The sequence below is a fragment of the Pan paniscus genome, chromosome 13, assembly GCF_029289425.2.
Source record: "Pan paniscus chromosome 13, NHGRI_mPanPan1-v2.0_pri, whole genome shotgun sequence".
NCBI classification, from domain to species: Eukaryota; Metazoa; Chordata; class Mammalia; order Primates; family Hominidae; genus Pan; species Pan paniscus.
The window spans coordinates 68,670,314-68,692,741 of NC_073262.2; the positions used below are offsets into that span (position 1 = coordinate 68,670,314).

The 22,428-nt window shown below is 34.2% G+C and overlaps 1 protein-coding gene across 6 annotated transcripts in view; it reads right to left on the reverse strand.

Annotated features, from left to right (window-relative positions):
* Positions 1–22,428, reverse strand: part of SCN1A (sodium voltage-gated channel alpha subunit 1) — a 139,737-nt gene that overhangs the window by 26,019 nt on the left and 91,290 nt on the right. For all 6 annotated transcript variants that reach the window (XM_063595432.1, XM_063595430.1, XM_063595428.1 and 3 more), the window contains exons 18-19: positions 21,092–21,574; positions 480–600 (exon numbers count right to left, since the gene is read on the reverse strand). In XM_063595432.1, coding sequence (XP_063451502.1) covers positions 480–600; positions 21,092–21,574 — 604 coding nt within the window. The remainder of the gene's footprint in view (positions 1–479; positions 601–21,091; positions 21,575–22,428) is intronic.

Below are 22,428 nucleotides of genomic sequence, written 5' to 3' on the forward strand. Positions count from 1 at the left end.
CTCAACTAGTGACTGTTTAGGTATAGAGTTTCAAGGGCAGTATTTATTCCTCATTTCATCCAACAATTATTGGAAACTGATGTTTTCATTAAAGAAACACAATTTAGCACTAGCAATCCATTTAGTTTTAGCAGTCAGAAAGTTACTTTTAAGGCAAATCCTGTGTAGGATCATTTTCAGTAGTGTCTAAGATGCCAACTTATTGTGAAATCACTACTTAATTTAAAAATATAAGTTAGAAGTTTTGATGGTACTAAAATATTTTTCCTCCATGTTCTTAATCTCTTCCACATATTGGGCAGATATAATGAAAGCATGACACTAGACTTTAAGTTTTTTTGTCTGTCAACATACTAGAGGTGATTGAATTATATCTATTACAAAGTGCCATTTTATTATATGTGATTTATTTTAGCTGACCAACAGCTAAACAAGCTGCACTCCAAATGAAAGATTAACATTAGGATTCTTTTCTTTACCTTCAGTGAAACAAGCTTCCGGTTCAAGGGTTTCTTCAGGTTCCACTACGGGCTGTTCTTCTGCAGGTGCACCGATGTCCACAGTGCTACCTTCTGATGAGCTACTGCTTTCATTCAGTTTCTGTAAGTGAGATGGACATAGAAAGTAAAGTCCTTCAATTTTAGTAATAAGTTGCTTGCCAAGAAAGGATTATTACTATGAATTTGTTTTTTATTCTTCTTGAGGTAGAGATATCTTTAGAGAAAAAGAGAGATTGAATAAGAGGAAGAAATAAGAAAATCATTGTCTGTGCTAACCCTTTTACCATAATTCACAATGTAAGCATGAAATCAGATTGCTATGTTATGAGGTTACAAAAGGCCATCAGCCACGTGTACTGAGCAAAACACTGCCTTGTGGATTAGAGAAGCAGGGGACAGAAGGAAGAGAAGAGGGAGGAAGAGAAAGGGAAAAGGAACAGGAGAGTAAGGGATAAGGAGCAGGAGAGAAAGAGAAACCTTACCTTAGAAGAAAATAATGTCATTAGGTTATTCTGCAGTTTAATGTTTGACTTTACATATTTCTTTAACAATGTCTTACCTGTGTGTACAAATACTACCTGTTGTTTTCACTTATGTTACTAAGATTCATGGTTAAGGTGTTCAGAGTTATTTACTATAAATGTGGTCGTTTGGAGAGAAATTGTTATAAAATATGTCAAAAATTACATCACTAAACAACCTTAGAGATATTAAATAGACATCTTCAATTTCTGGCAAATATTTTAGAGCCTGAAGTGTTGTAAAATGAGATAGTGTGTGGGAAAATTCAGTTTCCTCTGACAAATCATGTTTATGTTAATATGCCATGTGAAACTGAAAGAACAAAATCTAGTTAAACAACAACAACAATAACAATATCCTTCATATTTTGACAATAGTGATGGGATACACATTTCTCTTTCTAGAGTTCTCAGAAGGCAAAGATGGCAGAGATAATAGAAAATATTAACTAACATATTAAGATAGGAAAAACTCATGACGCTCTTTCTGAAGACCAGCAAACTGGCTTATAAGTTTTTGGCAAGTGTAATTAATTCATTAATTTATTCAACTAATATTTTTTGAACACCAACAATATGCTACCAGCTGAGTATTCACTGATAACTGAAATATCTATTGTCCTTATTGGAGTATCAAATCTATTACAGTATTTTCTAAACTTCAGGCTTATGTAGACCCGACAATAGGCATTCAAGTGCACATAGCAACAAGCCATTCAACCCGTTATCACAATATTGTAAATAGTAAAAATTAAACACAATATTAAAATTGTTAATATGAATTTCACATACATAGGAGAGTGTTGATATTTCAGTAAAAGTTTCACCAAAATATTTGTATTTGCTTGAAGAAGGATAGCTTATATGTCTGGGTCCATATCTAGTTGCCTTCTTTCCTTCCCTTTTAATTTCTTAAAATAGAAAAACTTACCTGACAATTACAGAAAATTAGGACCTATAATGGCATGTAGCTCTGTCATAGCTCTGTGAATTCAGGTTGAAGATGATCTTTGAAATTACAAAATATTTCTCACTGAAGACTAATTTCAACATTCTAACACATATTAAATAGGCCTGCATACTATGCTCAGAAGCTGAAAAGTTGATTGTTCAACATGATAGACAGTAGTAAATAGATCATAATCTACTTTTGGGTTGCATTTAGCTTTGACTATCTTTGTGTTCTGTTCTAGCATTTGCACTGAATTTAAAACATATCCAGGAATAAGTCATTGGTTTCTTCCTCTGACAAACGAAGAGAATCACCTAGTGGCAGGCGTTAGTCGCATTCTCAATCAAACTACTCATAACATCACATGATCTTCTGAAGAAATTCTTATGTCTTATTCTCAACATTACACAGATTCATCATTTGGCCATAAAGTGATAGGCTCAGACTTGTCACTTCAACAAGTGCCTTCATATTTTAAAAATGACCTTGATTGGCACTATCCGGGACATAATGAAATTCATTACATACTTTATAAAAACCATGTGAGCAACATTTCATCACCCATTGTTCTTCACTGTAGAAAAGCAAATGCCCATTCTTCATGAAACAGTTAGAGAATGGAATTTGAGAATTTTAACAATTTTCGCCAAAATTAATTAAGAACTAGAAAGGATATTATTTCCTGTGAATAAATTTGTATGGAGAGGCATTCAGGTACAAAGAATTATAATAGCAAATCTACCTTCTATATATATAATTGTTATCTGCTAGGTCTGATCCCCACATAGTTTTCCAGTCTATATCAAGACTCACAAAATAATTGAATATTAGCATAAAAATCTACTCTTCATCAGTATAGGTTGTCAGTAATAAGCAGAACAAAAAGTTGCTGAGTAATTAATCTTCATGTAAGTGCCACACATAAATGATTGATTCTTTGCACATAAGTGTTTTATCCAATTGTAAGGTAAATTAGATCCTGGCATGAACATGTACATAAAAATTGTTCTTCCTTGATTACTAGTAATATCATGCAATTGTTATTGCATGATATTAAAGTATACTGATACACTGATAATAAAGTATTGCCAATAACTAGTTTTGCTTTTTTGCCAACCATATTTGTTTTCTTATGAGGAATACTACTTTTAATGATACCTCTGAAGCAATGATTTTTATTCTGCCTTTAAGTGAAACCACTTATTCATTTTATGAATTAAAGCATTGTTTTTTACTTTTTCTAAGACAAAGACTTATCTGACTTACCTAAGTTGTGACTATTTTCTGTGAAAATTACAAGAACCCAAAAGACCTTATGTTACTTTTTGACACATTTTCAAAATGGCATTCTCTGAAGAAGACAAATAGATCAACAGTTCAATAAGTTTTAATATTCAGATATTCATCTTATATTTCTTATTTAGACATTTATTTTTAGGATGCTTACCTAAGATGGTCACTCTTACAAAATTACCTTTTAAAAATACATGTAGACTTATGGTTCTTCTGATGTTTTTTCATTAGAGTCTCAATTCACAAAAAAACCTGAGTTTTAAGTTTATATGATTTCCATTCCTATTTTATCCCTTTGAGTTACTCAACCAAGATAGTGTAATGATGATGTAACACAATACGAGAATAACATCAAAATGGAAAATTGAACAATGTAAGAGTTGGCATGCAATTGGACATACACAAACTCTACCCTGTCTACTAAATGTTAGGAAAGTAAAACTTACTACTAATTTTAAGTACATGAGCAAGCGCTTGTAAGTACCCATAGTACATTGGTAACTCTTGAAGAATGTAGTGGATATTAATAACATTATAAGATTGTATGAACTGTATGATTGTATGAACATTACAAGATAATATGAACTCTAAATTATCTTATATTTAAAATGTTAAATGTTTCTGAATAACTTTGCTATTTCATGAGGACTACTTTATAAACAAACTGGTACCATGGGTGGGCTGTAGATCCAGGAATTGGTGAATAGTGTTACTTCTCCAAATTGTAAAACATTAATGGCAAAGCCAAAGATAGTCACAATGGATGGATACAATATACTTCTAAGTGTGCTTTCTTTTTTTAATGCATAGAGCTTGGAGTCACTCCATATTTCAGAAATTTTAAGGTGATTTAAAAGATGATCAAATGCCCTTATTAGCATTCCATTGGAATATCTGCACTTGGAAAATTTGCAGGTCTAGACAAATGATCTTCTACATGTTTACAAATTAATTTTAAAACATTTTTAAAGCAATATAAGTATATTCTACAGTCTGTCTGAACTACTGTAGGAAAGTGGAGGTGTGCCTAATAATACTCAAATTTAGTATGCTCTCAATCTAAGTAATGACTTTTTAAACAATCTTAAACATACTTCTTTAACCAAATTCCTGATTCTGCAATATCACTCTTTCAGCACCCAGACTCAAATTTTTTGGTTTACTTTTACTTATTTCAAACATTGGCAGTAATCAAAAGTCAGTTTTCCTTATTTTATCTCTGAAATAACTATTTTCTCAGTCACATTCCAAATTCCTATGAAATTTCTGTTTATTCTTGTTACCTTTTCTTTGTTTAACTATAAATAAAAATGGCCATCCTCATTCTAGCCTCATGTGACTTAGACCTTTGTGGTCCACAAAGCTTAGTGTATGTATGGTGAATGACTAACAAACATTTGGTGAATGAATGAATAGATGAATACCTCTGTTTCAGATATTAGTGATGGATGAAGTTTTTGTTTTCAACTTAGAGTTCCAATCAAATCTCCCAAATTAGTCTTTCACAGATAGAAGCTGTATGTTAATCAAGGTGAACTTCTTTTTTTTTTTTTTTTTTTGAGACAGAGTCTCGCTCTGTCGCCCAGGCTGGAGTGCAGTGGCGCAATCTCGGCTCACTGCAAGCTCCGCCTCCCAGGCTCATGCCATTCTCCTGCCTCAGCCTCCCAAGTAGCTGGGACTACAGGCGCCCGCCACCATGCCTGGCTAATTTTTTGTATTTTTAGTAGAGACAGGGTTTCACCGTGTTAGCCAGGAGGGTCTCTATCTGCTGATCTTGTGATCCACCCGTCTCGGCCTCCCAAAGTGCTGGGATTACAAGCGTGATCCACCACGCCCAGCCCGAGGTGAACTTCTTAATGTTCTCTGACTTTTTCTCCTAGTGATTTTTCCTCCCATCATTGCAGAAGAGTAATAATTGCTCTCTTATTTAAACCCCTTTCAACAGTTTACAGGTACTACTTTGGGCACATATTTTATTATAACTTCTCTTCGTTCTAATGGACTTACAAAATTCATGACACTTGCAGTTTTCTCAGTAAAATACAATAACTGATGACCTTGATGTGCAAAAATTGCTCAGGTAGTTGGCTACTGCCTAGGATATCTGCACATTTCTATTTTCACCAGCTGAATGGTATGCTTATCAAGAATAAGTTATGTTTATTTTCAAATCAATTTACACTATTCTAAAATACTGTAAGTGTGTAATTTAATCTTGTAGAATTTGAAAAATGCATTTAAAAAGTGTTGTTGTATTTATAAAAACTAAGTCAAAATCATTGAATAAATGTAATACCAGTAAATCCCCCACATAGATACATGTACATTAAAAAACCATACAATTAGGTGTGAATATTTACTTTTTAAATAGTTACAAATATAAATTTCTGGGAAGACACTAAATTCAGGTTGCTTTATATGATTCATTAACATATTTGTCCTCTGGGGGGAAAAAAACTAAACAGAAATAATAGATGATGAATTACAAGTGCAGCTGATGCTAAAACATTGATGTAGCACTCCAAACAATGAACCCATGCTGGAACAAGGCACCTAAAGTGACATTTTTATACATGTCATTTTTATTTTGTAAATAAATGGAGCAGTTGAATGTTTGGGATCCAGAGAAGTGTATACATCTTTCAGGAACAATATATGATTAAAAATTAGATTTAAAAAATGGTATTCATATTTGACTTAAGCTCTACTTCCCAAGTCAGCATTTTGCAAAGGGAGGCTGGTAAGCCACATCATGGCTAACCCTTATGATAGACCCTGATTCTCATAATAGTAAGAAGAATTTTCCCCTACTTTCAAATCATAATAACATCAGAAAAAGTGACATGTGACTATTAGAAAGATTAAACCATAAGCAATGGGGCTTATGTCAATGAATTACTCTAGATAAACTATGATAACCTGAGAGAAGTGTTAGTGCTTTTTCTAGAAATTTATATATAATGTAAATAAATGAGCATTAGTGTAAGAAAGGAAAGAAAAACAAACAAAATTAAATAAGTTCACAAGTGACTGAACTAAACTGTTTTTAGCCAAAACATGGGGAACAACAAGAGTTTTGATTGGCATGTTAAATAAGGAATACAATACAGAAATTGAAATTAAATTAAACAAATAGTAAACCTTTTACATAGTCAATAGAATAAAATAAATAAAAACATTAATATAAAAGTCACCCAGACCTTCTCAAAGATGATAGTAAGTTTATAAAAACAAGAAAGGCATTAAGCTTAAACACATAATTTGTATAAATTATTTCTAAAATGCTATATGCTTAGTCTTTAATGTACTTTAGAACTTAGAGGAAGTCTATCATCTGCAGATAATAAGTTGTACAGCTAAATTTCAATCAACAATTATACCAGCATTCAGTATGTATGTTGCAATGAAAGGCATCTGTCCTACTAATATTACAGAAGAGGTGTTTCCAGCCAATGTTCTCCAGAGATCTCACTCCAGCCTTAAGTGGCTGAAGGCTTTAATTCAAGCAGGGAAGTTCCACTTTCATCTAATTTATGCATGATACATGGAAAAAATTTGATTAAAATATTATTTAAAATATTGGAAAACTCCCTATAGTCCCAGCTACTTGAGAGGCTGAGGCAGGAGAATTGCTTGAACTTATAAGTTTGGGAACAATTTCAGCATTATAGCTGGATCCCATTTCTAAAATAAATAAATACATAAATGAAAATTTAAAAAATTTTGAAAATGTATTGGAAAACCATAATTGAATCAAAATTTGGGGAAATGCATGCCCAAATTTAAGATGATGATATTAAATGAAAGAAAAAATATGTGTGGTGAATATAGGGGAAATTATGTGGAATTTAGTATCATGAATTTCAGTGGAAAAAAGGTGATAAAATGAAAAAAATCTTCAAGATTTAGCAATTTCAGATGAAACAACTTGGCACTAAGCTAATGCAAAGAGCCATTATTTTAAAAAGGCTCTTAACGTTTAGAATTTGTCACCAACACCACTAGTAACTGGGTGGGGGGCGGGGTAATACCAAGTGAAGAGACAGTATCTTTGTGGGTATTAAAAAAGTTATTTCAGGGGTTTAATCTATAAACTTGAAGAATTGACAGTATGTTGAATGACATGTAAGAATCTCTTCTTTATGTCTGCAAACATGCTTTCTTCATGATAGTCTGTAGTAAGCAGAATTCTAAGATGGTCTCCAAAATTTCTGGCCACTGTTGTCATGCCCTTGTATAATCCCCTGCCCTTATGTATGGGCAGGACCTGTGACTTGCTTCTAACCAGTACAATGTGGCAAAAGTAATGGGATGTCATTCTGGTAATCATGTCACACTGAATCATTTTAGAAAAGTTACAATGTTTTCTTTTTTCTTCAAGAAATAAATAATTAGTAGTTCTGACTTTTTAATGTTAAGTACCAACAACCAGGCTTACAGAAGCAGCAAAATGTGAAAGCTTTGCTACGTGAAAACATATACTACCAATCAGGTAAACTTGACAAATTATACTCAGGTTTTTTACTAGAAGCTGAGAGGGGTTGGAATTGAACATGACCTCAGAAAACTGCAATATTCAGATTGGTAAAGTAGACCTGGATAGTATAATTGATTTGGCAAAAGCACACAATAGGTTAAAAAAAAAACAAACTAGGATGCAAAATTCTCAACTTTAAAGCTCTTTTTAAATTCAACATGGTGCCTCTATGAATATTTTATAGCTATACCTCATTACAATAAGTATGCATATTGGTCATTTTATTTGCATATATGCAGAATATGTGTATACATTATCATGTGGTAAAATGATCCATATATGGAGTAAATAGATGATGTAAATTACTTTATACAGCCAAACCACATCTGTCACTCACCATTTCTGAATTGACTATTCCAAGAACTTTTAAAACAAGTTATGGCCTCCAGTGGAGCCAACAACCTTATTTTTTCACCCTTCTCCTGGCCCAGGCCACAGTAGTGGAAAGAAAGCCACCAACAATAAACTGGAAAGAAACCCAGACCTGGTTTGACCTCTTACTTTCTGTGTGGCTTTGCTCAAATAATTCTTCCTTTAGCCCATTTTTTAAATATGTAAAATGAAGAGATGATCTTTAAAGTTCCAGCTTTAATTTTCTATGACTTTGTAGTGTTTCAGAATTTGAAATGATACATTTGGACAGTCTTAAATCCAAGAGAGATGTGAAGTGAGGACTGATGAGAAGGTGATGAGGGAGCAGATCTGGACTCAGGAGGAGAAAAGGATGAGGAAGTTCAGAGTGGGTATGGCTGCTGGGCCTGCACAGTCTGGGTAACATGTTGGGACTGTGGCTAAAAAAGTCCTGTGATCAGTCTGGTCAACATAGTGAGATCCTGCTGTCCCTACTAAAAAAAAGAAAAAAAAAATGGTGGTTTTTTTTTTTTTTTGATACGGAGTTTCGCTCTTGTTGCCCAGGCTGGAGTGCAATGGCGCAATCTCGGCTCACTGTGACCTCTGCCTCCCGGGCTCAAGCGATTCCCCTGCCTCAGCCTCCCAAGTAGCTGGGATTACAGGCACCTGCCACCATGCCTGGCTAATTATTTATATTTTTAGTAGAGACAGGGTTTCACCATGTTGGCCAGGCTGGTCTTGAACTCCTGACCTCAGGTGACCCACCTACCTCAGCCTCCCAAAGTGCTGGGATTACAGTGTGAGACACCGCGCCTGGCCAAAAATTTTTTTAAATAGCTGGATGTGGTGGTGCATGCTACTTTGGAGGCTGAGGTGGGAGGATGGCTTGAGCCCAGGAGGTTGAGGCTGCAGTGAGCTGTGGTTGCGCCACTGCACTCTGGCGTGGATGACCGAGTGAGGCCCTGTCTCAAAAAAACAAACAAACAAACAAATAAATAAATGAAAAATCCTGTGATCATCTCTGACCAAGGAGAAGCAAATAGCTATTCCCACCTTAGAGACAAAGAAACCATCCACATGTAGCTGGGCTTTTAATTTCACTATTAGCTGTATATGAAATATTCAATTACTCAACATTTATTGAAAGATACCATGTTCTGAGATTTGTGTTAAGTATCTGTCTCATGGATCTCCTTCATCAGCATAATGCATTATTTACCTGGGTTTTTGTTTTGTTTTCCTTTTCATGTTTTGCTTTTGTTTCTTCTTTTTTATTGGCCAAATTGAAAACCAGAAATTACACTACCATTGTTTTGATATTAACTTATTTGATAACAATTAGGAGTAATATTTCTTAAGGTTTGTCTTCCAGTTATATTTTTTATGACTTGTCTCTTTTGACTATTATTTGTTTATTTGAGACAGGTCTCATTCTGTCACCCAGGCTGGGGTGCAGTGATGCAGTCACAGCTCACTGCAGCCTCTACCTCCCAGGTTCAAGCAATTCTGCCTCAGCCTCCCAAGTAACTGGGACTACAGGTGCATGCCACCACACCTGGCTAATTTTTGTATTTTTTGTAGAGACAGCATCTGATCCTCAGGCTGGTCTTGAACTCCGGAGCTCAAGCAATTCACCCACCTTGGCCTCCCAAAGTGCTGTGACTACAGGAGTGAGCCACGGTGCTTGGTCTTTTGCCTATTTTTCTATTGGAGTACTAGTGTTCTTATTTGATTGCAATTGCTCTTTACACATAGAAAATCATTTGAGTTTTCCTAACAAGGATTATTTGCCAAATGTATTTGTTTTCTGTGTCTGTGTAACAAATGAGCATACACCCAGCATCTTAACATACATTCACCAACTCACAGTTTCTGTAGGTCGGAAGTCTGGCACTGCCTAGTTGGATTCTCTGCTCAGGGTCTCATTGAGATGATGTCAAGGTGTTGGCTGGAAATCCAGTTCTTTTCCAGGGCTCAGGATCTTCTTCCAAGTTTACTGTCGTTGGCAGAGTTCATTTCTCATAATTATAAGACTGGGCTTCCTACTTTCCTGCCAGCTCATGGCCCAGAACCACTCTCAGCAACTAGAGGCCACCCATAGTCTCTGGCCACATGGCTGCTGTATGCAATTTACAATATGGGTGTTTGCTTTTTTCTAGGCCAGGCAGAGCATATCTTTTCAGCTTCCTCTATGTGATAGCAGGAGAAATCACTGTGCATTTAAAGAGTTTGCCTGATTAGGTCAGGCCCACCCAACATCATCCCCCTTTTTGTCATAAATGTAATGTAATTAAAGGGTGATACCATATCCAGAGGTTCCAACCACACTCATGGAGTGGGGATTATACAAGGGCAAGTGTCATTGAGATCATCTTAGAATTCTGCCTGATACACCAAAGTTTGTGTGTCTTACTGATTTTTTTTTCCTAAGAACCATAACCTGTTATACCAATATTGTCTGCTACATTGATAATTCACTATTTTTCCTCTTTATGTATATCTTCTTCCTTTTTTGTTCCTTTTCTGATTTCTCAAAGATATTTGTTAGGTTCTTTCATCCCTTCTTAATCATATTAGTAATATTAAGTCATATTAATGACTACTTGGTCTTCTTCCACAAATTTTGACATAAAATGCTTTTATTTTTGAAATAGCTATTTTGGTATTTTATTATGCTTTTATTCAATATTTGTTTAGGAGGCAATTTCTTAATTTTCAAATGGTTGGAATTCTTTCTATCAATTTATTATTAATTTCAGGCTTAACTACATTGTGACTGGATAACCCTATATGCCAGCTATTTTAAATTTATTGAGCTTTACTTTGAACTCCAGTATATGGTTACTTTTATAGAAATATTCCATGAACCCTTGAAAATAAAAATTTTCTGTAAATATGTTTTTTGAGATAATATACAGTCATATTTACTTTTGCTATTAATATTATCCAAATTCTAAATGTTGTCATCTATTTTTTAAAATATTTTACCATAGGCTAAAAAAGTTGTATTAAAACCTTCATAACCAGTATATTTGCATCAATATATTCTTACAATGGTTGAGATAAAAGATGAAGTGGTCCAATTCTTTATTTGATTGGGATAATAACACTATTATTATTAAATACTCAAAAAGGGAAGGAAAAGCTCCTCTTCAGATGTGTAGGAAAAGTCCACCTCTATGTTAGCACATGAAATACGAATTCAGATAAAATTCTAAAGAAATTCAATAACGGCAAAACTAAAATATTCTCAAATAAGTATTTTTACAGATTTAAAAATCAGTAAGGCCGATTAATTTTTCCTTTTTTGTTCTTAGATTGAAATTTAATTTCATTTTGAAATTTGCTATTCACTAATAATTTGTTCTCACTGTTTTAGAGATTAATGGAATATTTCTCTTTCTTTCTTTCTTTTTTTTTTTTTGAGACTGAGTCTTGCTCTGTCGCTCAGGCTGGAGTGCAGTGGCGTGATCTCGGCTCACTGCAAGCTCCGCCTCCCGGGTTCATGTCATTCTCCTGTCTCAGCCTCCCAAGTAGCTGGGACTACAGGTGCCCACCACTGCACCCAGCTAATTTTTTGTATTTTTAGTAGAGATGGGGTTTCACCGTGTTAGCCAGGGTGGTCTCGATCTCCTGACCTCGTGATCCGTCCGCCTCGGCCTCCCGGAATATTTCTTAAAATCTATTTTAATGTTTATTAAACCATGAATCAACCTTAAATTTTACCAATTTCTAAATAGACTAGTTTATTTAAGAATATGTATATTTTCACACATGAATCTTAATAGCTAAATTATACACTTATACACTGACTTGTATCATCCATGTATTTTTGGCAGGCTGACTTAATATGTGAGCTGACAGAATGCAGAGACCACGTTGTATATGAAGCATCCACTTTGCCTTATACACCAGGGCATTCAATAACCACTTAATAACTACAACCCTGATGGTAAGAGCAGTTTTCCTCTGCAGTGGATTTATGCAAATTTCTTGTTTTTTAAAAATGCTCTTTACTATAGCAAATGATTTTGACCTTGAGGGTAAGGCAAAACAAAGCAAGGCAAAGAAAACTTTCTTCAATATTCTCTGAGAGTAAGTGATTAAATGCTTTTTTTCTTGTTCTCTGACTTGATCCTACAATGTTTATATTTTTATTTTTAAACTTGGTTTGTTATAAGGAGCTTATTTATAGAGTTTAGTAGGAGTTCAAATTATAATAAGTAATATAAATAAATCTGGAATTTAAGGGTCAAAAGCATACTTAATATGTGGTCATGCGATGTCTATATATTTGTATATGTATATATGTGTGTACATATATATATTTAATATATATATTTAACATACACATGTATATATTTAAATGTAACATATAAAGAATATTACCCAAAGTACTTATTTTTAAAGCTGGACAGGTACTATTTTAATGCTGGGTACTTTACTATTGTGACACATATATCTCCTAAGTCATGCTAAAATGAGGTTCTCTACAACCTCAGAAATGCTAGTATTAATATTTCATTGTGTACATTGTGCACTAGTAAATATTTCTATTGTACACTATGCATATTAAAAATTAAAATGACCCCTATTAAAGACTCTCAACAAAGGAAAATATAATATCAATGGAAAAGACACTGTAATGAGACTCAACATTTCCACAGGGCAGCTAGAAAACTCAAATATTAACTCATTAATTCCCACATTATTCCCAGTTGATTTCTTCATCAAGCTGTATGTTGAAAGGACAATCTTCAGTGATTATTCGTATTTACAAAATGTCAATTGTTTCTATTCTTTAGTCAAACACTTGCCCAGTATAAAAGTGAACGTGGAGGAATACGGCTCTAATATACTACTCTGAATTTTGCTTTTGATAGGTCACACATAAACTTTTGTATCAATAATTAAATATAAGGGAACAAAAGCAACATATTTCAGATATATTGAGTCAATAGAAAATCATGGCAATACAAAAAAATTGGAAAGAAAACAAAAAAATTCTGAAAAATTGCATTTATAATCCCCAAGCTAGAAACCAAAATGCAAATCAAATGAGTAATTTTCATTGTTAAATTCATTTTGCCAAATTGAGCACAGAGTTTCTATAATGTTATTTTGACATTGATTTTTAATGTTAAATTATAACATACTTAATAAGTGTCTACTGGGCAAATAAACTGTATATCTATATAATGAAAGAGTTGAAAGTACTACTGTTTAGAGGATCAGAGAAACTTGAGTTTGAATCACAATCACTGGTTTTATGGACTTTAACCAATTATTCCGACCTCCTTAGGCTTTAGGTTTCTAATTTGTAAAATGGTTCTTACTTCACATCCTTGTCATAAGGACTGAACAAGATAACACATGAATAACGTTTGGCGTATGCTTATTTGATAAATGGTAACAATTTCTGTCACAGTATTGTATTGTTTGTAATAGGTGTAATTATTGATATTTGAACTTTTTCACTACCAAAAATGTGCCAGGCATCAAAACTAGGACTTGAAAAATAAAATAGTGAACATAATAGACTTAGTATCTGCCCTCGTCGGTTCACAATCAGATGGAGGATACAGAGAAGCAATTGCCACACACTCTAATAGGAGTAGTATAGAGTATATTGAGAACACCATCTAGCTCAATCTGGGAAGGACAGGGTAGAATAAAGTGACATTTGGGACAAGAAGGATGTGGTGGGTGAGGATGAGTCAGGTGAAGCAGGATAGAGTAAGAGAGTATTCCTGTCAGAGAGAAAAGGTATAACGATGAGAACTGATAAAGCATAGGGAATTACATTGAATGAAAGATTAGTATAGCTGGGTGGGGAGGTGTGAGGTGTACTATTCCATGATACTGAAGGAGTCAGCGGTGGTCAGTTTTGCAGGGACTTGTACCCATGTTAAGTAGTATAGACTCCATACTGTGAGCAATGGGCAACTCCTGAAAGGTTAGGGAGGACAGAACGGTTACGGGATTTGCATTTTAGAAAGACCACCTATTGTTTTGTCAAGACTACACTAGTGAGAGGAGACCCGTTTGGAGGCTGTAGCAGTAAAACTGGAAGATGATGGAGGTCTGACACTGGGTAAGGGCCTTGGGGATGCAGAGAGGTGGACAAAGATAGGTAGCTTTGGCAGTTCCTAGTGATCAATTAGAAGTAATGGAGATAGTACTCTTGGGTTCCATGGATAGTACTCTTCGCAGAGAGTAGTTGCCATCTCTTAGAGACTATGTGCTTAGGTTGGAGATTGTCGTATGTTCCTTAACCCATATAACGTAAGATAAAAGTATTAGATGGAAAAATATCAGCAAAGCAACAAGTATATTTAAAATGCATATATATCAGTGATATAATTGGGAAAAAATGGAAATCTAGAAGTAACTGCCCATCACCTATTTATTCATTCATTTAATAAATATGTTGTATGTGCTGTGGACTTAAGGGAAGACAGGGTTAGTGTTTTTCCTGTTCTCAAAGACCTCATAAGCTAATGATACATCATAGAAGTTCTTCCTAATGATTTGGAAGACTCTTCCAGCAGCTTTAAACTCAGAAGGGGATGCTCCTTAAGCACAACTATCACACTCTGGGAGACTAAGTGCTCTCTAAGTAGAATTAGACCACCACAGGTCAGTGTGGGATGCAGAAGCAGATCAGCCTAAAGTGCAGGCCAGTACCAGAGGAACAGGACCTTTCAGGACTAAGCAGGAGGACTCTGAAACACTCCAGACTATGCTGTTAACCTATGCCCAATGTGCAGTGATTGGAAGTTAACACCAAATCTATAGTTGACACCTGTACCTAGTTCTTCAACAAATAGTATTATTTATTTCAGAACTATGCCAAAGAAAGTACATTTTCAGACACTATTAAGATTTAGTGTAGTGGTTAAGAGCGTGACTCTGGAGCAGACTATGGAGCAGACTGCCAGGACCAACCACTTACTGTTTGTGTAACTTTGGCAAGTTTTCCTTTGTTCAAAATACGTTTATTTTTCTCATCTTAAGGCTGGAATAACAGTGTGTCTTACGGCATAAAGACTGAATGGGACAATATATGCCCTGCAATAGTAGTTTGTCCATGGTGAACATTTAAACAATAGCTGTTATTAACATAACCTGAATTACAAGGACCTGACATTTTTACTCATTATTCTAGAGCTCACTCATCGCAAAAACAAATGTATTTCTTTTATAATTACTTTAGTAATGTGCCTTTTTTGTTCCCAAAAGGTACAACTTTAATAACTCAATTTATTTAAAATTTTTATTTAAATGGAATTAAGTAGTAATTTTCTTGACATCACCTTACACTTTTGAACATTTTTAACTTCCAAATAGCTTTTAGATCTTCATAACATTTCTATAAGCATCATAGGACAGATATCTCATTTAATAAATTAGGAAACGGGGTAATATAGATTTTGCGATTTGCTCATAGTAGAGTTAAGGCTTATAAGCTCTTAATCTAGTATCCATATAAATCAACCAAAACTCAAAAAACTATTGGGCAACTGTTATGCACCCAGCATTGTGGTAGGTGCTTCGGAGGATAGAAACGTTATAAAATACTATCCAAAACCAAAATAAATTTACTTTCTATTTGGGGAGATGAGATTTTATATTGTCTTTTGCATAGTCTTGGCAGTTTTGCCCAGCCTTCAAAGCTCTCTCAGATCTGTCCAATTCACCATTCTTTATTATTAATGTTCAATAAAAATTCATGTTTCTAGCTTATCGTTATTCCTACTATGGCATGAGTCAAGAAATTTTCTGAGGTTTTAAAAAACAATTCCTCAAATTACTTGAATGTACTTTGAAGGTTGAAGTCTCTTAGGACTTAAAGAGAGGATGAAATGTGACTCATGCTATTCCCTTTCTTCTTTTGGAGACCAATAGGAGGAAAGTGTAGAAAAAACAGCCCTTAGTTTGCTCTGGAATGGAGGATAGTTAGGTGTGAGTTCACCACAGATGTAAGAGGCAAAATAAATATGAGGTTCCAGTTCACCACATCTCTTCATACCAGTCTATTCTTGCTTCCTGGAAACCAAGACTCTTTACCTACATCTCATCCTCAGCTCCTGTGATTTACGCCCCCGGAATTCCAAACTACTAATTGTCTCCAAATACATCCTCTTGCTTCCTGTCTTTAGGTTTCTGCATGTTTGTATTTCCTGATTGGAATGCCCCTTAGAAAAGTAATTTTCTTAAATATTTTAAGGAGCTTACCATATCAAGAATGTAATCAAAACAATTTAAAAATAAACAGAAAATATAAAATGTATCACCATCCCCAGATAAACTTATAAAACAATTTATTACAGAGGGCAAAAGGCAAACAACAAAAAAAGACAAATAGTGGAGTATGTTACCAGTAGTACTTCTTGTAAGAAAACTTACTGGAACAGTGTGGAATGCAACTGGTAACAATAATAATGATGATTTATCAGATATTCTATATTAGGCACTGTGCTAAGTACTTCACATTTATTATCTCATTTAATACTCTGTCCCAGAAATGCAGTCAGTAACATTATGCACATTTTTGAGATGAGGAAACTGATTATTAGATAGGTAAAGGCACACAGTAAGCAGCTAAAATGAAATTATATAACCCAGTATCTGGCTCCAGAGTATAACCGTTTACCAACTTTATAACTGTGGCCTCACATGTCTAAAAACAAATATTTAGTGTATGAAGAATAAACAGCGGGCACTTGTAATTTTAACACAAGGCATTAATATAATTTTGGAGGTATTATAATGATGCATTGTAGATAAGTCATTACTGGAATTCAGGAATGGAAACAATAACATGTTCAAATGAAACTAGTCTAATAGAGGCCATGAAAGGTAACATTTTTGCATCAGTAACATATGTCTCAATATGAAAATTCATACTTAAAGGTTGAAAGTCATACACACACACACACACACACACACACACACATACACACACACAGATGCTCCTCAACTTACGATGGAGCTGACTCATGATAAACCCATTATAAAGTCGAATCATTAAGTCAAACCATTGTAAGTCAGGGTCCAACTGTAAATACACACACACACACACACACACACACACACACACACACACACACAGAGACAGAGAGAGAAAATCATTCCTTATAGCTTATTAGTATACTCCTTTAGTCTCCCTGGCATATGATAACTGATAAATAAATGAAAATAGGCAAAAAGAATAAAGGCTAAAACAAAAAGAACCAAAATGATGAGATTAATATACTACAGGCAGCATTCCTAATGTAGAACAAAGACTCTTCATCTATTGGGGCATCTGCTGTCAGCTTAATTCCTCTAAAAGCAGAATATCTCATAATTTGTGCCTTACTTTGATAAACAGAATACAGTATAAGACTGACGAAGCAATGAGGGCAAACAATATTGTGTGGGTTTATTTCTGACCAAGAAGAAAGGAATTGTGAAGTAAAAGTGCCAGGAAATTTGATACAATGTGGTAATCTGTGAAAGAATATAAAAAGAAAGCCAGATTCAAAAATGAATAAAAGAAATTGAAATGTATCATTAGGGGATAAATAGAAGTTTCAGTATTTAATTACAAATTTTCATCTGGATGAGATACAACTGCATTTCAACAGCAATTCATGTGGAAAAGATGAGAGATTATTACTTTCTTAGAAGGGTGGTGTAAAGTGACAAGGTAACATGGCTAACAAAAACAAAAACAACAAAATCTAACTCAAGTGAATCTTGAATCTAGAGAAAAAATTGGTCCAAAATAATTGGAATTAAAATGACCATCTCAAGTATGCTCTAATCAGAGAAAGTATTTATGAGAGCCCTTCAAAATGGTTTTATTAAGAAGAGTTGAATGAGCTGGAAAAGTTTGATCTGAGTGTCTACTTTGTACCAAACATGTTTAAGTAGGTCACCACATAAAAGGAGAGACATGCATGCATATAAGTAGCTACCCTAAAATATGATAGTACTTTGTAAGATGCATGAGTCAAGAAGATGCATTATTTATTACTATACTCTATGCCTTATATCTCTGGGAACCAAAAAAGAAAGCAATCTGTTCTGCCTAAGGTTGGGAAGGCTTCATTATCACTACCTTCAAAAAGCTGAAACAGTCTTTCTGAAGCTTAAGAACTCCTGGACTTCAGACACTATGCCCATGAACCAAGTGGGTGCATTCTAATTAGACAAGCAAAACATTAAAGTTCAGCACAGGTGGCAAAAGCTTCATTTACCAGGACTTCTCCCTCTGACATGAAATGTGCTCTAACGTTATTCTATTCTATTTCATTGGCCGGGTGCAGTAGTTCACACCTGTAATCCCAGCACTTTGGGAGGCTGAGGTGGGTGGATCACTATTTCATTAAAATTAAAAAAAAAAAAAAAAAAAACTGGCCTATTAAAGGGATTTCTCAAGTCTAACTAAACTATGACTCACAATTTGAGAAGCACCACATTAAATTATCTCTAAAGTTTCTATTACCCTAACATTTAAAATTTCAATTAATGCAATGTTCCAAGATATAAAATACCACAAAGTAGAAAGAAACAGAACTACCTCTAGTGCTTCAGTGGATAGTTGCTTTATAAAAAGGTTAGTGTTTCTTTTAGCCTTGATCAATATACAAAAACAATAAGAGTATGAATCATGTCAAATTTTTACAGAAAATGTATATCTTATGGATGGTCTTTGTAAGATAGTCTTTTTCCTTTTTAATATAACAGATAGCATATGGTAGCCATTAGTCCTCATCAAATGCTAAATGTAGGTTTAAAGATTCAAGACAAAGGAAGCTAGACTAGGCTATTACTAAATTTATTTTAACAGAAGTTCAGAAGCAATTTTATAAATATAAAGACAACAATTTTTCAAAAAATTAGCCTTCATCTGATTCCTTAGGAAAACTCAAATAAACAAAGTCTGAACTGACATAATATCCAAATTAAAATTTCTGTAAAAAAGTCCACAATATTTGATAAAAACAGTCTATTATTTTTTTTTTGTCCTGAATCTATTTCCATAGACATGGAAATGTGACAGGATCTATCTACTATTACATCTCTGCACTATATTTCTTTCCCTTCTCTCATCAAACAAATCTGAATTAACTAAGCAGCTCTAATGCTAGGGTCAGGGCAGCTGCTTCCAGCTCCAATATTAGCCCCCTACTCCTAAAAGTGGAGGCTGACCTAGATTATTCAGAGGCTCATTATAAACACTTGAAGCATCTTTTAAGGGATATAGTCACTAAATCAAAAGAATGTAACATACCTGTGGTATCTTCCATGGACAACTATCAAAATGCAATGGACATGATGATATCTAATAGAATTGTATCTCTAATAAAATGTCTTTAATGTATTCAATCCTTTAAAATATTTAGACTATACAGCCTAAAAGATGGGCACCTGCTGTTTTTGAGATTTCCAAACACTAAATGGGAAGTAAAGGTGCTTTGTTTTAGACTCCTTATTAATTATCTTATATATCCATTAGACTTTTAACTTAATATTTTAAAGTAGGTTGCTATGGATTAAAGTTTTGTCTCCACAAAATTCATATGCTGAAGCTCTAACCTTCAATATGACTGTATTTGGGGATAGGGCCTGTAAGGTGGTGATAAAGGTTAATGAGGTCATACAGGTTGGACTTTATTCTAATAGGGCTGGTGCACTTATAAGAAGAATAATAGACACCAGAGTTCTCTCTCTTTCCATGTACATGCATTGAGGACAGGCCATGTGAGGACGCAGCAAGGAGGTGGCTGTCTGCAACCCAAGGAGTGAGCCCTCACTAGACATTGATGCTGCTGGTATCTTGATCTTGGACTTTCCAGTTTCTGGACTATGAGAAAATAAATTTTGGTTGTTTAAGCCACCCAGTTATGGTATAGTGTTATGGCAGTCCAAACAGGCTAATGCATAGGGCAGTGTAATTTTAGTTGAAGGAGCTACAAGAATATTTCTTGTTGTTAAGTTCTCTTCAATGTACATGAGCCAATGTGATGCAAAAAGCAATAAACAGAACTTGTAAACAAGGGCTCTAAGTTCAACTCTCGGCACTCCCCTCACTAGCAACGTGACCTAATGTTCCCTAAGCTAATTTTCTTATCTGAAAAGTTAACATAATAACACATTTCTTTCCAGGTTATTGTAAGGATTAAATCTGATGATGTTTGTCTATTTGTTGGATCGTTCATTCATTCATCTAACAAATATCCATTACTAAGGATGAGAAAACTCACACATATACTATATTACCCTTTAATTTATCAGTCATTTCCAAGTTAAATCTTTTGTTCCTCAGTGAAATAAAATTTTACATGATGTCAAAAAAAGCTATATGGAAAATATATAATAATAAATACAGGCAATATAATGCATGTATTGTAAATGTTCCTCAATTTACAATGAGGTTAGTTCCTGATAAACTCATTGTGAGTTGAAAATATTGTACATCAAAACTTATTTAATACACCTAATTACCAAACTTTATAGCTTACCCTAGTCTACTTTAAACATGCTCAGGAAATTTAGATTAGCCTACAGTTGGGCAAAATCATCTAAAGGAAAGCATGATTTATAATAAACTGTTGGATAACTCAGGTAATTTCCTGAATACAGTACACTGTATGGTAAATATTGGTTGTTTATCCTTGTAATCACGTGGTTGACTGGGAGCTGCAGCTTGCTGCCCCTGCCCAGCATGAGAGTATATTGTACCACAAATTGCTAGCCTGGGAAAAGATCAAAATTCAAAATTTAGAGCATGGTTTCTAGTGAATGGCTATTGCTTTTGTATTATCATAAAGTAAAAAAAAAAAAAATCTTAAGTCAAAACATCATTAAGCTGAGGATCATCTGTATGTGTGTATATGGATATATGTATATGTATTCATACCTTCCCACACCTATAGAATCTTACCTCTTTGCTTTCTTCCAGATCCGATTCACTACTAAAGTCTTCCGTGTTTAAATTTTCAAAGTCAGATTCTCCTACAGCAATTGGTACAGTCACAGTAAGACTGGGGTTGTTTATGAATGACATGTAATCACTTTCATCAATAATGTATTTTTCAACACTGCTGCCAGTTCCTATACCACTTGTAGTTCCATTTACATCTTTAAGATAGTCAAGATCTTTCCCAATTTCTGTTGTATGATTGGACATACAACTGTCTTTCTTGTTGTTTAGATCATCAAGTGGTTTAATTTCATCTAAAATCTTTTGTTTCCTAATGAAGGACTGTTGAATAAATTCATATATTTTTCTTTTCACATAAGCTACTCCTTTGTGCATCCTATCCACAGCAATTTGGAGATTATTCATTTCATTATCATCATCAGTGGCTGCAAGGTTGTCTGCACTAAATGAGCTCAGAAGCAAGGCCAGAAAGAGATTCAGGACCTTAAAAACAACAAAAACATGATTATAATTTTACACCAATGTAGGGAAGAGCAGATTACAATCACTTATTCTTTCTTTTAAGTGTGGAAAAAACTCTAAGTTCTAAAACTTGATGAGAAGGAAACACCACAGCATAGTGATTAGAAGATGGGTGATCTGAATTTGTGACTGGCTCAATAGCACATCCTTGGACAAAGACATGATTTCTGTTGCTCTCAAGTTCTCTCATTCGTAAAGTGAAATTGAATGAGCTAATCTAAGGTTTTGTTAACTCTAAAATTGTATGACTAGAAGAAAACAGATTTATATGTGTACAGTACGAGAATTCTTAAAAATCACTAATGTTTCCAAGTATGCATTTAAATGCATTCTATAATTTTTCAATAAACAAAGATATTAAATTGGATGTCAATTGAAAAATAACCATTACAACTCAGAATGAAGATTAGGAGCTTAACATAGGCATTGACACTTGTTTTCTTAATCTATTATATTTCTCATACTTCATTGTTGACTAAGTAGAGCTGTTTATGAATAATCTCTCATATTTCCATGAGACTGGCACATGAATGTACATACCTTTAGAATATTTTATATATTACTATACTATAAACAGTAACACTCCAAATTTAAGAGAGATAAAGATTGATCAGTTACTCCATTATGGTAATCTCAGGCATCATTAGCCATTCGAGAACTGATGAACTCAGGTTGGCTAGTGCATCTGCCATATGACATAGAGTGATTGAATATCATATGCTGCAATGGGGCAAAGAAATGGCACAAGCATTATGAGCTCTTAAAGACACCACTTTTTAGTCCTAGTCTGGATGGTAATTTTGCATTTTCTTTCT